General features: G+C 39.1%; 1 protein-coding gene across 1 annotated transcript in view; it reads left to right on the top strand.

Annotated features, from left to right (window-relative positions):
* Spta1 (spectrin alpha, erythrocytic 1) overlaps positions 1-15818 on the top strand; it is a 71162-nt gene extending 55344 nt beyond the window's left edge. Inside the window, exons 40-52 of the mRNA XM_006993711.4 lie at positions 451-549; positions 1980-2142; positions 2443-2519; positions 5184-5393; positions 7548-7844; positions 8372-8484; positions 9573-9590; positions 10328-10379; positions 11385-11572; positions 12484-12537; positions 13007-13153; positions 13837-13981; positions 15001-15818. Of these exons, the coding sequence (XP_006993773.1) occupies positions 451-549; positions 1980-2142; positions 2443-2519; positions 5184-5393; positions 7548-7844; positions 8372-8484; positions 9573-9590; positions 10328-10379; positions 11385-11572; positions 12484-12537; positions 13007-13153; positions 13837-13981; positions 15001-15126 (1689 nt within the window). The 3' untranslated portion in view covers positions 15127-15818. The remainder of the gene's footprint in view (positions 1-450; positions 550-1979; positions 2143-2442; positions 2520-5183; positions 5394-7547; positions 7845-8371; positions 8485-9572; positions 9591-10327; positions 10380-11384; positions 11573-12483; positions 12538-13006; positions 13154-13836; positions 13982-15000) is intronic.
* Positions 15819-16726: the final 908 nt, after the last annotated feature.

A 16726-nucleotide genomic window follows, 5' to 3' on the forward strand; every position in this document is an offset into this window, starting at 1 on the left:
ACAAAGAAGGTTTGGGATGAGATTCAATGACACCATGTTCTCCTTAACTCCTACCTTTAGGAATAGTTCTTAGTTTAGGATGTTCTTAATACTTGATATTTTCTCAAAGATAGAGTGTTTGCAGAGTTGCATGAATCTCAGTGTTGAAAAATCCTCATATTTCACCTTAATCCTTTGATTCCAAGATAAAAAGAAAACAACTCTTAGAGGCATGTGGGAAGTAAGAAACAATGTCCCTGGATTCCTGTCACTCTTTCCAGTGAGATCACCCTGTTTGGCAGCAAAGAGTTTTTAAGAGGAACTTGATAGAGCTGTTGCAGAGGAAGTGCACCCTCATCCAATTCATTAATTGGCTGGGCCAACTCTGTTGAATAACATACTGTGGACTTGTATGTGGATGGAGGTTGACCATTCTTGAACATCATGATCTTTGCTGATCTGTTCATACAGAGTTTGCTAAAGAAGCTTGAAGCTTTGGAGAATGACTTTGCTGTGCACCAGACCCGGGTACAAAATGTGTGTGCACAAGGAGAAGAAATTCTTAGTAAGGTGAGTTCTGAAAGTGATTGGCCCAAATTTGGAAACAAGAACCGTGATGAAATTGCCTATAGAAAATAATAAAATAGAATTATAGAGAGATTCTTTTGAAATGGCATGTCACTGTGTAACTCTTGGATGGCTTAGAGCTTGGTGTGTAGACCAGGCTGGCCTCAAACCCATAAATCTCTATCTCCTCCTGCCTCTGTCTCTTCCTCTGCCTCTCAAGTGTTGGATTTGAAAACATGTTCAATCATACTCAGCCCATAACACAGAATTTTAGTAACCTCTTCAAAGCAGAATTTAGTTGTTTCCTGCAGCAACCCTTTACCCACTCAATTGGTGTTTTCTGAAAATTATTTACAAGTTCTTATATGTTCTTTCATCATTCCACAAAAATACTTTGATGGCATTTTTGCCAATCTCCATAAATCCTAAAACAAGTTTTGACTATTATATTAGTTAGGGTTTTCATTGAGGAAGAAAGGGTTTATTTCATTGTATGCTTTTAGCTAACAGCCCATCACAGAGGGAATTCCAGGCAGTAACTCAAGCAGGGCAGGAACTTGGAGGCAGAAACTAAAAAAGAGGCCAAGGAGGAATGCTGCTTACTGGCTTGCTCCCCTTAGCTTTCTTAGTCTGTTTTCTTGTAACACACACAACTGCCTGCCCAAGGGTGGCACTGCCCCCAATGATCTGGGTCCTCTTACATTAATCATCAATCAATCAAATGCCCCCACAGACTTATCCACAGGACAATCTGGATGTGACATTTTCTCACTTCAAATTACCTCTTCCCAAATGACTCTAGCTTGTGTCAAGTTGACATAAAACTAGCCAGTACATCCATAGAGTACCCCAAAAGCCTGAAGTTCATTGTCTTCTAGGCCTCTTGAGAAGAGGACCACACAAGAACCTCTTGATTATTTGTGAATCTTTCTTTGCTTACATTATCTTTTTTTTAAAGATTTATTTATTTATTATATATATAGCATTCTGTCTTCATGTATGCCTTCAGGCCAGAAGACAGCACCAGATCTCATTATGGATGGTTGTGAGCCACCATGTGGTTGCTGGCAATTGAACTCAGGACCACTGCAAGAGCAGCCAGTGCTCTTAACTGCTGAGCCATCTCTCCAGCCCCACTTGCATTATCTTTACAAAGCCTCATTGATCTCTAAAAATGGATGACTCTGTGTTCCAAAAACTTCATAAATAAAATCACACTTGAGTAAACAAACATGTCACAATTGTCCAAATGCTAAAATGGAAATATCACTCTTGAACACATCTGAGGAATGGAATCATTGCAATATACCTAGAGTATACCAGTTAGGTGTTTTGGATAAGAGAATTGAGAGCTTTTCACTGGTGAAGAAGAATCATGTTTCTAGCTCCTCAGCTTGTCTGCCTGACTCCTCCTCTCAACCTTGGCTTTACAGGAAGAAACTCAAAACAAGGATAAGATTTCCACCAAGATCCAAGTTCTGAATGAAAAGACAACTTCTCTGGCTAAGGCAATAGCTGCTTGGAAGTCACAACTGGATGAGGAGCATGCGTTCCAGCAGTTTAACTGGAAGGCTGATGTGGTGGAATCATGGATAGGTATGAGATGCTGGGGCCAAGGTCCTTGGTACAAAGACTGCTATTTGAAGAACAGTCTCTGGATTTTACCTTTACCTCTGGAAATGAGGTGAACTACTTATTTTTATTCTTTCTAGACACAATCACACACACACACACACACACAGGCATTAGGTAATTAAGTGTCATAAATCCACAGAACAGTTGTTAGGGACTGGTAATTTCATATATGATAGACCTGTTCTGAGAATCTGGAAGCTTTCTCACTGACTACTACAAATAGCCATCTAATATTCCCTCCTGACTTTCCTTGCTTTCTAGGTGAAAAAGAAGCAAGTCTGAAGACCAAGAGCAATGGTGCAGACCTCACTGCCTTCCTCACACTCCTGGCAAAGCATGTGAGTGAGGGATGCCATGTCAAATGGGGCCAGGGAGGCCAATACTTATCATTTAATTTGCTTATAATTTGCTTTCTCTCTCTCTCTCTCTCTCTCTCTCTCTCTCTCTCTCTCTCTCTCTCTCTCTCTCTCTCTCTCTCTCTTTCTCTCTCTCCCAGGCCCATTCCCTGCTATTAAGGTATATGTGTTTGTCATCTTGACTTTTGTCAAGAGTCAACTTTTGGCTTTTCTAATTTTCTCCATTTGTGCATTTTACTAATTCCTGTAATTAGGCCATTTTGTTATTATAATTAAATGTTCCATGGAGAAACTTAAGGCTGAGGGGATGTCTCAGTGGGTAAAGTGCTTGCTACCCAAACATGAGGACCTGATTTCAGATCCAGCACTAACTTTGGGAGGCAGAGACAGAAAGATCTTGGGAATTTATGCTGCTGCATTCAACAAGAGAATCCTGTCTCAACAAAGACAATGTAGGGAAATGAGGAAGACACCTGATGCCAACCTCTACCCTCTGCATGTACACAAACACACACATATATAAACACCCCACACAGACAGAAAACAAGACTTGGACCTTCCAATAAGTGCACAGGTAGCTTGTTTTAAAAAAAATAGCATTTCATTCATAGTATAATGCTGTTAGTTCAAACAGTACAAGAAATGACAAGGTCACTGGCAAATGAGAAGAGCATGGCAGGAAGTATGAGATCATAAAGGAAGTGGGAAAGAGATGGGGTGATACAAATCTTTCCTGAGGACATTGGTTCAAGTGACCTAAGGACCACTTGTTCAGCACTGTCTCTTAAAGAGCTCACAGCATCATCACTGCACAGAGAATGTAAAGTTTCACATGGGTGTCTTACCAATAGTATATATTTGGATAGCACGCTACTTTTTAATTTTTTAAATTTTGTTGGAAAGGTGAATCTGTTTACATTTAAGGTAATTAATTCACAAACTTCATTTGAAGCTTTAACACCTGCTCCACCAAACCTTCTACATTTTGGTCATGAATTAAAAGGTTACAAAACATATCCTCTGTGTGAGGACTTCACACCTTTGCTCTTTTTCCTAAGCGCTTTAGCTAGAGCATCTGCTTGGTAGGTCCTGCAGTCAGCACGCTGACACCACAAGAAACCATACTTAGCATCTGAGGCTCTTACTACTGTTTCTGCTTGACTCCTACTCAGACACTACCTGCTCATTTTTGGAATCTAAAGTGCCTTAAAATACAGAAGAATGGTGACTGTACATTCCTGCAGTTCTCTTTCTATATCATCTGCAAAACTGGATGCCCCAATTCCCCGGAATGGCTATTTCTGTCCTTTTAACTGCATGTGATTGCCAAAGTCTCGGAGATGCTTTTCTGTGACTGTCTTACCCTGCTCAGCTTCTTCTGAGAAGGGAAACGTGGAGTGAATATTGCCATTACTGCAGTGCTCCACCTTTCTCTCAGGCATTGTGGGCCATTCATTTGTAGCTTCTTCAGTTGTAGTCTGATTACACTTAAACAATAAATGTTTTAACAATTTTTAAATTGTTCTCAGTGGATCTGGAGAGTTGCCTCGACAGTTACGATTATTGGCTACCCTTCCAGAGCACCTGGGTTTGGTTGCCAGCACCCACATGGTTGTAACAACTGTCTGAAATTCTAGTTCAAAAAGACCTAATGTCTTCTTCAGGTCTCCACAGGCGTACATGCAGATTAAAACACCACACACATAAATAATAAAATAGATAAAATGAAATGTTTAATTGTTGTCAAAAGGAGAATTAGTCTAATGTGCTGGGCATGGTGGTACACACCTTTAATCCCAGCTCTGGAGAAGCAGAGGCATAGGCAGAAACAGTCAGAGGCAGGCAGATGAGGGCACATCTCTATGAGTTTGAGGCCAACCTGATCTACAAAGTGAGCTCCAGGCCAATGAATGCTACATAGTGAGAACTTGTATCAAAAAAAGAAAGGGGAAAGAACAGGAGGAAAAAGAGGAGAAGGAGGGGTATGAGGAAGATAGAACTGTTCTAATGCAAGTCACTTTGTTAAAACTGACCTAGCATTCCTGAAATTTGTGACTTTGATATTAACATTTCTGCAAAAATTTAATTTTTGTAACCAGCATATACCGGGCTTTTGTGAGTTTGTGTATCCAAGGCCCCTAACAGTACAGTGTAGAGTACACTAGAGTGTAACAATGTAAGTGTATTATAAGTAGTATTTTATTTTAATTGTAAATATTTGAATTATCATACCATGTTCCATCCCCTTAGCAATTTTATCCCTAATATATAATCTATAAACCATACATACACTAGTATTTAACCATAATTCCAAGCTCAAATGTTCACTCTAATCACTAAATTATTTTTTCTTTCCCTTGAACAACATTCTTTTTTTTTTTTTTTTTTTTTTGGTTTTTTGAGACAGGGTTTCCTCACAGAGATCCACCTGCCTCTGCCTCCTGAGTGCTGGGATTAAAGGCGTGCGCCACCACCGCACGGCTTCCCTTGGACAACATTCTAATCATCTTTTTTAAACATATCCTATCAAGTCGACAATTGTCATTAACCATCACACCATGATAAAAATCTGTTTGGACACAGACATGAGTGGTCCTTTGGATGCTTCACTGTGCCTGTTCATTACGTCTCTTTTGATCTTCTAAGGACACGTTGGATGCCAGTCTTCAGAGCTTTCAACAGGAACGACTTTCCGAGATCACGGATCTGAAGAACCAGCTGGTGGCTGCTGAGCACAGCCAAAGCAAAGCCATTGAGGAGCGGCATGCAGCCTTGCTGAGGCGCTGGGAACAGCTGCTGGAGGCCTCTGCAGTTCACAGGCAGAAACTGTTAGAGAAGCAGCTGCCTTTACAGAAGGTGAGAAAAGCAGGAAGGGAAAAAAAACAGAGTAAGGTGAAAATGAAATGCAATGAAGTAGGATAGGACCTCAATGATCTGGTTGTTAGCCAGAGAATTCAGACACAGTAACTAGAAATCCAATTTGTAAATTTTTTAGACATTTCAGGACAGAGAAAAAAGTCAACAAAACATTCTTACTGAGCAAAAAGGAATTCATTTTCTTAGAATGAGTAGAAGCTCTTTTTGTTTTGTTTTCAACGGATTAAGAAATTTTGTGGTTGACTTGGGATGGAAGGCACATACAGTGAGAGAGGTGGATAGAACCAGAATGTGGAAAGACTTCATACACAAAACTAAAACTGGCAGCGAAGCTGGTCCTGTGCATTTCTCTAACCCAGATAAAATGGTCACTGAAAAGTACCTGTAAAACATGTTCTCAGTATATCTCCTTCACTAGAAGGGCATCCTTGAATGAATGTTTTACTTAGTCCTAAAACATGTGCCTCCCTCTTAAGAAACAGGAAGATGTTTTCATTCCCTTCCACTTTTCTGAGTTCTTATTATTAAATGAGATAATGAATCTAGAAGTGCAGTAGTCTGTGTAGATGTAGGCGACTATAGTGTTCTTTCTGATGGTAGCTTCTGAGACATATTAAATGGCAATCATAAAACATATCAATAATAAAAAGAACCCACGCTGAAGGTAGTGGTGTATGCCTAAAATCCCAGATTTCTGACTCAGGCAGAAGCAAAAGGATCAAGAGTTCTAGGCCAGACTGGACTGCATAGCAAGATTCTGTCTAAGAAATTAAAGACTAGTAGTGTATCCCGATGAATAAATCTGTAGTAGAATACTAGCCTAGAATATACAAGGCCCTGGGTTTGATCTTCAGACCCACAGAAAAACGGATTCAGAATGGTCAGTGTTGTTACTATTTCTAGATGAGAAAAACAATTGTACTTGATAATAATTTAAGGCAAGGAGTTTGAAAAATATACAGTCTCAACCCCTAGTTAATTCCTACTCTATTAAAGGATATAGACACTGCAGAAATAAATCTTAAGTGAAAAAAATAAAACAATTATATTGGTAGCTTTCTGTGTATATATACATTCAACATAGAAAGTTACTTGACTTTCTTATTCCATTTTCTTTCATTTTAAATAACAAAACATTTATTTTAAATTTGTATTATGAATATTCAATTAATCTATAACACTCTTAATATAACATGAAGTGGCCTAAAGATTGTGTTCATTTTCTTTATGTTAATTTATTTTAGCGTATGGATTACTAAAATTAATGTAGGATAGTTCCCTTCTCTATTTGGATGAATTTTTTTCTAACTAGTTTAAATTTGAGAAAGAAAATTGATTTTCATAATTGCTGAGACAAATCATGTGGACAAGTCAATCAGTTGAGTTAAAAACCTGTGATGTACTTAGTATCTGGAGTCATACCTTATCATTTGCTGCTTGGAACTGTCTATGATTTTTCTGTCTCCGAATCACATAAGTTCAGAGTCCTTTAAGCATGTGGGTAGCTCTGACCACAGTGTTGGAAAATGTAGTTCATGCACAGGGTGTAGGTCAATGTGTAGAAGATTGGCTTACTCTGTGACTTTTAAAGTTTCAGTTAGGCATCAGATGAGACCACATGGTTTAGAAAGGAAGGTAGGAAAGTGGCTTGATGTAGTCAAAGAACTGTATGGTATGCCATCTACAAAAGCTGAAGGGGAGACAGAGGGAATGGGTAACGGATAGAACAGAGTTGCTTGGTTTATGTCAGTCATTTTCTTAGATGCTCATTGAATACTTGTTTCTGAGTGTTTCCTGTGCCAGGTAGGACTACAGTGCACACTTCAAAATAAGAGATAATGTGATTGAAAACTACCATTGCCACCTTCAAATCAAGAAGGTCAAAGAACCAGTCACTTTCTTCATCTGTAGACGGTGGGGAACTTGAGGAATTTCACACAGTGAGAAAAGGCTAAACCCTGGCAGTTCCTCTAACTTACATTCATCCCACCCTATCACAGTGTCCCTGCTAATTTTAGTCTCACCAGTTCAGACTGCTGCTCTGCAAATATTGGAAGGCATTATTTTTATCCTCAGTATTCTCTGCTCCTGGGGGATATTATCGGAAGCAATGAGGGTGTCTTTTCTATGCAGGCTGAGGAGCTCTTCATGGAATTTGCACACAAGGCTTCAGCCTTCAACAACTGGTGTGAGAATGCTGAAGAGGACTTGTCAGAACCTGTGCACTGCGTCTCCCTGAATGAGATTCGGCAGCTGCAGAAGGAACACCAGGACTTCTTGGCCTCCCTGGCTGGGGCTCAAGAAGACTTCAACCATTTATTGGAGCTAGACCAGCAGATTAAAGCCTTAAATAAGCCATCCAGTCCTTATACCTGGTTAACAGTGGAAGTGTTGGGCAGGATTTGGAAGCACCTGCCTGACATCATCAAGGTATCTTGGGGGGCAACCTAACATCCTGTGCTATAAGAAGCATGATCAGTAAACACATATGAAAGGTGGATGTGTTTGAGGAAAGAGAGGAATGTTGTCATTAATTAGGCTGTGGCAGAAATCAAGAACCAAACTAAGGAAAATTGGAGTGTGTGTGTGTGTGTGTGTGTGTGTGTGTGTGTGTGTGTGTGTGTGACATTAGGTGTATCTTATGGTTTCTTGTCTTGTACTTTGTGGGAAATTGAAAAATGATTGAAGGAAGCAAAAGAAGATGAGAAATGATAGATAGATCGATAGACAGAGAGAAAGAGAGAGAGAGAGAAAGAAAGAGAGATGACAGATATATGATAGATAGATGACAGATAGGTAGGTAGATACATACATACGTACGTACATACATCGATGTGCACCCATGGAAAACAGGTTAGCATTGGAATAGAAATGTGCACCTACACCTACTAAATAGTTCTTTTATGGTAAACAAAGCCCTTCTGTGTGAACCAGCTCTTCTCTTTGTCGCTTTGTAGGAGCGGGAGCAGGAGTTGCAGAAAGAAGAGGCCAGGCAGATCAAGAACTTTGAAATGTGCCAGGAGTTTGAGCAGAGTGCCAGTGCCTTCCTTCAGTGGATCCAGGAGACCAGGTATTCTGTGCTGTCTTCAAACCAAGACCCCCCACACACATGCTGTTTTAAGTCGGGATGGCATAGGTGGCAGGAGGAAGTGTTAGGTACTCTGTCCCCATCACCATATTTTGACTCTGCTTTATATTTGTATTTAACAACTTTCACAGTTCCATATTATGTCCATTATTCTCACCCACCCTTTTTATTTACTTCTTGGTAATTCATACTTCCCCTCCTATTGTGTACACTTACACTTCAAAACGACAGTCCTGTGACTGCATGCCACATTACACTTTATAAAGTGCTTCAACAGCCATTATCACACTTAACTGACAGAGCGACCTTGAAAAGTGCAGAATGTATCTTATTACCTCTGCTTTCAAGTGTGGAAAGTTCGCCTAGATAAATTGTCTTATTCAAGGTCACATATGTATTTATTGAAATGACCAAAATCAGAATGTACTGGGAGCACCTATTGCGTAGCTATTATGTTGCCTGCCAACTAAAGCCATAATGAGAATGGAGTAGTGTAATATAGCCTAATTTCATTTATTATATGTAAGATGTACGTGACGATAATGTATATTACATCTTCGGAGTAAATGACCAGGAAAAGAGAATACATAAAAAGTGTAATATGTTAGAATAAATGGCTAAGGTATGAAGATTATGTCCATTAGGTAGGTCACTAATGTGCTATTTCAAGGTTTAGTGTTGGCTGGATAATCCATAATAATGCTTCTAGAAGAAGAAAAATTGAATTTTATCTAAAAACATACATCTGACTGAGGCTGTATTAATCAGTGCATCCTCCTTTGCCCTGGTTTTGTTTCCTTTATGTAAATCCCGTAATGTATGTTAGAGACTCAGCATACTGATTGCTATGAGTGCTCTTTCTCCCTAAGAGGGGAGCTTCACAAAGTCTCTGAGTTTCCCAGAGTACCAGAGAATTTGAAATCAGCATGTGGGTGTATGGGTTCCTATTTTGTGACCAAAACAGACTTAAAATGTTTCATCAACATGAAGAAATGGAATCATTATTTGTGCTAACATATGTCTTCCTTTTTTTCTCTCTCATGATTCCTGCTCCACTCCATCATGTCCAGGGCTTATTTTCTGGATGGGTCAGTATTTTATATAATTATGTTTGTTTTCTTATATTGTCCTACAATAATTAGTTAAGATAACTTTGGGGCAAAGGTATCCTATCTCATCATAATCTGGTAGTTCCTAATTAAAGATATAGAGCAAGAATTAAAAACTCATATTGACTCCTAGCTCTGCACTTGTAGTAGGTGGTACCTCTCTCACATGTCTTAAATCTATAGAATAAAACCTTCCTATCCAATGAGAATCATATCTATATGTTCAACAACTATGGACTGAAAATACTCAAAAAAAACTGTGTCTCTACTGAATATATAAACGTATATTTTGTCATCATTCTCTTTAAAGTACCTAACAACTATTTAAATTATATTAGGTATTATAAGCAATATAGATTACATGGACATACTGTGTGCCACATTTCCATTTTGTAACTGCAGCATCCATTATGTTGGTAACCATAGAGACCCCCAAGGGAGATCCCAAGGGAGAGTAGAACTAAGAAAGACATGTGACACCTTCCTCTAAACACAGAAGAGCTAGGATTGGCTTTACTTTACTTTTCATCTATCTAGAAAGATTGACAGCTAGAAGGCTTGTTTATTAAAATTTGGCTTCATGAAACTTTATTTTATGGATTCTATGTAACTTGAAAGAAGCAGAAACAATGAACTGCAGAGGCTTTAAGCTAATAAGTCTGTGAAATACGGATTTCTGTTATAACAAATAATGTTTTCTTTTGATTCTTAATTAGATCATTGCTCAAGGAAACCGGAACTCTGGAATCTCAACTTGAAGCAAATAAAGTGAGTAATGTTTGTTCACTAGCTGAAGACACTGCTTGAATTTTAAAAAGGATGGGGAAAACCACATAGAAGCAACCCAGTGATATTTTAGGTAGAGGTTACCTAAGGTCAAGAAACCAAGGTTGTAGTCCAACATAGATGTCAGTGTACATTGCAACTATATAGACCACCACATTATTGATACAGGCCTCAGCTTAATTAAATCTTTGCGTGTCGGTTTCTGCAACAATACAACTGAGCTAACATATACATTAAAGATTGCTGATGCACTTAACCAAAAGAGCAGATATACATGTTCCTAGCCTATAACTTGGAGCATCAACACATTTCTATTATTTGATGTAGCCAAATGGAATAACTAAATGTAAATCTTCTCTTTCCAACTGAGGGAAGCAGCGAGTTAAAAGAGTATTTCTCAGGTTTGTATACTTTGTTGCCTCTTTCCAGGATTAAAAAATAATTTAGTTAAATATAAATTTTTCTTAATGAGAGAAGAATAACATGTCAGGCAGAGTTAATCTGCTTTATAACATTGAAGTTTTCACCCATCCCTCAGAGCCACTGTGCCCATTGACTCCTCAGTGAACAGTTCCCCCTTATTGGAATGCTTTGGGAAAATGTAGAAAAATTTTGCATAATGTGCTTGGATGGCAACAGCAGCCCATCATCCCTGATGATGAGGGAGTCTGGGAAGTGGACACACTGAGGCATTAGATGAGCCAGACAGCTCAGCCCCAGTGAATGATGGGGATAATTCACAGTGCAATAACTGGAGCTTGGGGTGTCTGATTTCCAGGATGACAGACATCATCTCTCGTAGACTTCTTACTGTTTTACAAAGGGGTGATTGTGAAAGTGAAGTACTTTTCCTGAGTCGTTCATGTTTCAAGAGAACTATGAAACTTTGAAAATGAACAAATTAGGGAAATCCAGCCTCTTCTCCCCTACCTTTTAGGTTGTAACTGGTGGCTTGATTGACTGCCTCTTTTCTTTTCCTTTGTCCAGAGGAAGCAAAAAGAGATCCAGGCAATGAAGCGACATCTGACTAAGATTGAAGACCTGGGGGACAGCATGGAAGAGGCTCTGATCCTTGACATCAAATACAGCACCATTGGACTGGCCCAACAGTGGGATCAGCTGCACCAGTTGGGGATGCGAATGCAACACAATCTGGAGCAACAGATCCAGGCCAAGTAATGATGGTTTGAACCCAGGGCAGGGAGAGATGCAGGTGATGTTAGATGTTGCAGCTTAACTAGGCTGGGCTTAGGACACCTAATTAAGAGATGCTTAGAGATGCTATGCTTACCTACCATACCAATATTCTCTCTTTTCTGCTCCACCACTGGGCTATTTCTCTTTATACCAGAGTCTACTATGAAATAAGAGATGTACCACCTCCTTGTGTATGTACACATCCTCTTTCTAGACACATGAGTCCTCCATCCAGTTTTCAGGGTCCCTTTAATATCTTATGATCTTTCAGAAACCATTCCCTTTGATAAAATTCTGTTGAAGATATAATATCTAAAATGGAAGGTTCAAACTACGACTAATGGCATATCAGGGAAGAAATTAATCCTTCCTAGATAAATTAAACCCATCACAGAAGCTTTCTGTCTCAGTAGTCTTTGGAAGTATTTTTTTGTACATTAGAAATTGACAATTACCTTCTGTAAATTACCTCATTATAAATAATTAAGCCTTTTCGAACCATTAAATTTCTGTTGAAGCTTTTCAATTTTTCTAATGTACTGGAAAGCAGCCAAAGAAAATTTGTAGCTGAATGAACATGGCTGTGTTCCAATAAAACTTTATTTGTAGTCATTGAAATTTGAATTTCACCTGTTTTTCATGCTTCATAAAATATTTTTATTGTTTTCAACTATAAAGAAATTTTAAACCATTCTTGGCATATGGGCTGTTTAGAAGCAGGAGGAGGCTAGACTCCTGGAGCATATGGCTCCTAGAGCATGGCTTGGCAACCTCTGAACTAGACAGCACAAGTAATACATTGTTCATTAAAATCCTTCTACCTTTCACATGGCAGTCTTTTGAAATTTCCTCTTTTATTTCCAGAGTTCACTCATATTTTTCCTTCCAGGGACACCATTGGTGTGAGTGAAGAGACACTGAAGGAGTTTAGTACCACATATAAGTGAGTATAAGTTCATAGTTGGGTGGTCCTTTTCTTCTAGAAAATTCAGAATAAGTTTACAAATAATGCCTTTCCCCCTATGTGTCTTGATGGGATCTTCAGTGAAGATCTAGCCTAGGTATGTTAATTAACATCAGTATTGGATTTTACTATCTGGTTTTAATAATCTGTGAGATCCCTGGATTTTAAAAGTAAAATGTGCCTTTAAAACAGTACTCAACTGGTGATTATGTTTGCTCTGTGAATTTAAGCTGTTTCTGACGGCAGAACTTAAGAGAAGAATATTCAATGTTTTATGTTAGTCCTTCCTTTACTGGGTGTAATAAAACACACAGATCTACAGATAGATTCTCTACTCTATTTTCCAGCAATCTTATGGCATGCATTAAAGATCTATACATCAGGACCTGACCTGTTCTGTTCTAACATGGATTGTTCTTGAGCTTGAAAAAATATTTTTGTTTTTCAGACACTTTGATGAGAATTTGACAGGGCGTTTGACTCATAAAGAGTTCCGGTCCTGTCTGAGAGGACTCAATTACTACTTGCCTATGGTAGAGGAAGGTGAACCTGAGCCCAAGTTTGAGAAATTCCTGAATGCTGTGGATCCAGGGAGGTAAGAAGAAAAGGCTAAAGGTTGGGAGTTGACTGGAGATTAACATAGAGTGAAAAAGTCCATGGAACACAAAATTAACTTGCTTGAAATAAGCAAATAAGACAATTGGGAAGTTTTATTTGCTTTTGAGATTGGCTCAGAAGTAAATGGCACTGTCCCTAACTTAGTCCCAAGCACAACAATTTTCTCAACTGGTGATTATGTTTATTCTGTAAATTTCAGCTGTTTCTGAGAGAGGGACTTGAGAGAAGAATCATCTCTTGTCTATGAGCTCTTAAGGGGAAATTAGTAATTCAAAGGCCACAGTTTATGGTGGAGTCTTATGTGCTTGTGGTAGATATTACAAAGCCAAGTAAGTGCAAGGAAGTAATTCTTTCTGATTCTAAAGATGGAGGAGGACAAAGGACTATTATCTGGGCTCTTGCACTGATAGGAAATTCCAAAGAAACATGGCTGGTGACCCATATAGGCACTTCTGGAGTCTCAAAGACTGAGTGTGTGTCTGTAAGAGGGTGAGAGGGGGTCAGAGTGGAGAGCAGAACCCAAGTGTCATAGAGCCTACTTGAAATAGAACTACAGAGGATCTGGCTTCCCCTACCCCTGAAACCTGAGATACTGCGCAGGATGGAAGGAATACACTTTCTTGTCTTGAGAAGGCTCAACCCCTGCTGTTTCTCCTACAGGAAAGGCTATGTTTCTCTGGAGGACTACACATCATTCCTGATTGACAAGGAGTCAGAGAACATCAAGACCTGTGATGACATAGAAAGTGGATTCCAAGCCTTGGCAGAGGGCAAGGCCTATATTACCAAGGAAGACATGAAACAGGTGAGATTCTCATTGCTGCTTCTTCTGTGTTGACACTGTAACCTTGGTTTGGGTCATCTTAGCCTTCATTGTTTCCTCCATAAGCTCCCACACACATACCCACTGTGCTGCCTCAGGCCTCCTTTTTCACAAGGTATCACTTGTTTCAGTTAAATCACTTACCTTGCTCTAGCTCAAAACCCTCTAAAGGTTTACTACTGACTATTATGGTCAGTTCAAAGTATGCAACTCAATTTGTCAACAATTTATTATCATTTCTACCTAATAAGCTAAATTTAGAAAATAAAAATATTTAAGTTCCAAATGTTCATGGACTATTGAATAGATAATGAAAAAATGTGATATATATATATATATATAATCATTTTCCATTTTCATATATATAGTGAGACATAAGAAAAAAATATGAAGCTTTCAGCAAAATTGATGAATCTAGAAATTATTGTATTAAGTGCGGTAATCAGGACTCAGAAAGGCTAATGCTGAATATTCTTTCTCACACTGGAACACTAAATGGTGATGTTTGTAAGCATGTATGTAGGTTGGGTATGAGTAGGTATAGACCAAGAAACTAGAAAGCGAACTACAGATAGGAAAAGAGGGTTTGAAGTAGAAGTGGGGACAGACAGAACACAGACAACACATAAACTGCATAGAGGACTGTCAGAATGGAAGGGTACAGGACAAGCAGGAAGGTGGTGGAAAACAATGGGGGAGGGCGAGATCAATAAAATCAAATTGTGTTTGAAACGCCATAATGAAACATAATATGTCATATATTCATTTTTTTCTCAAAAACCTTTAAAGAAGAGGATATGAAGAAAGGCTCAGGTAGAAATTCAAATCATTTTTAATTCATTGGAACTAATAAATTTATGAGAGAGGAGAGTGATAGGAACAAGGCTGCTTCTCCTGGAGTCCCTCCACCTCCTGTGTTTAGTTCGGACAGGTAGGGAACCCACAGAGACAACTAGTGTTGGATTTCTGTAACTGCATCTTTCTCTTTCCATTCTTTCCAGGCTCTAACCCCAGAACAAGTGTCATTCTGCACCATACACATGCAGCAATATATGGACCCACGGGGTCGAAGCCAACCTGCTGGCTATGACTACGTTGGCTTCACCAATTCATTCTTTGGCAACTGATAAGCAGATTCTTTATGGGACATAGGTCATACTGTGGCAGGAAGTGTTGTGGGATAAGAAGCACAGACATGTGTGGAAGAAGAAAAGATGATGCTGTGTGTGTGTGTACTATGTGTGTGAGAGAGAGAGTTGGTGTGTGTGTGTGTGTGTGTGTGTGTGTGTGTGTGTGTTTTACATTTATTGGAGAATCAAAAAATTTTATCAAGTTTATGGAGATGTTGCAAAGAGATGACAGACAGCTATGGGATTATTTGAATATACCTAGCCTCTAATTCGGGTGCTAAGGTTTTAGTGTGTGTGTGTGTGTGTGTGTGTGTGTGTGTGTGTGTGTGTGTGTGTGTATTCTGCGCCTTTAGTATTTTTCTGCATTCTGATTATAGAAGTATTTCTTTTAAAAGGGAAAACTTAACTAAAATTGTGCTTCTGCGTTTTGGGAACCATATTATTACTAAATACAAGTAGTTAATTATGCTGTGAAGAAGGACAATATAAAGTAGTAAAAATTCAAGGTGATTTACAATTTGTAGCTTTAGCGTGTGTTTAAATCCTTACAATTTGAAAATTAAAAAAGGTGTGTTATTTTATCTTATTCTGCGAACCAGAACCACATAAAGATAACACAAAACTTCTTTTCCCGTTTTCGTATTTCACCATTAGAGTGGATGTTTCTACTCTCGGAAAGACACAATTCTGGCATATCAGAGTACCTTCTTGTGCTCTAAGTCCCTGGATACTCTCTTACATTTTCATATGATACAAATGATGCTTGTGCTTATTCATTTCTGTCTTCTCTTAAGAATCAGGGAAATTGTTCAGAACTTATGAATTAAGGGGAAAATCCAAGAAGATATGGTACTATATCTAGGTATTTTCCGGACAGATATGTTTCTTAGGTAACTTTTTTACCTAATGAATGACACAACATTTTACACAAAGAGTCCCTCACCCGTGAATATTGCCCCTTACTTACTATACTAAGTCTCGGTTCTTCCACTTGAGTAGAAATTAACCCCGTCTTAATTTTTGGAAAAATCTCATCACAGGAGCCAGTTAAAATAATTTTAACTACAAGCACTAGGCCAGCCTCCAGGAGGCCAACTGAAGAGGGGTGGGGGGAATGTACAATCAAGAGATCGTGATGGGGGAACCCACAGAGACAGCTGGCCTGACCTAGTGAGAGCTCACTGACTCTGGACCAACAGCTACGGCGCCTGCATGGGACCGACCTAGGCCCTCCACATATGGATGACGGTTGTGTAGTTTGGTCTGTTTTGGGGCTCCCGAGAAGTGGAATCGGGACCTGTCCCTGGCACATGAACTGGCTTTTTGGAACCTATTCCCTAGGTGGGATGCCTCGCTCAGCGTTGATGCAGAGAGGAGGAGCTTTGTCCTGCCTCAACTTGATATACCCAATGCTTTGTTGACTCCCATGGGAAGCATGCCCATTTCTGAATGGAGGCGGAGTTGGAGAGTACACAGGAAGTGGGGGGGGGGGCACAGGAAGAGAGAAGGAAGGGGAAACTGTGGTTGGTATGTAAAATAAATGAAAAAAATTAATAGAAAAATTATAATTTTGGTTACAAATAAAGATATTTGAAAA

This window comes from Peromyscus maniculatus, chromosome 11, assembly GCF_049852395.1.
Source record: "Peromyscus maniculatus bairdii isolate BWxNUB_F1_BW_parent chromosome 11, HU_Pman_BW_mat_3.1, whole genome shotgun sequence".
NCBI classification, from domain to species: Eukaryota; Metazoa; Chordata; class Mammalia; order Rodentia; family Cricetidae; genus Peromyscus; species Peromyscus maniculatus.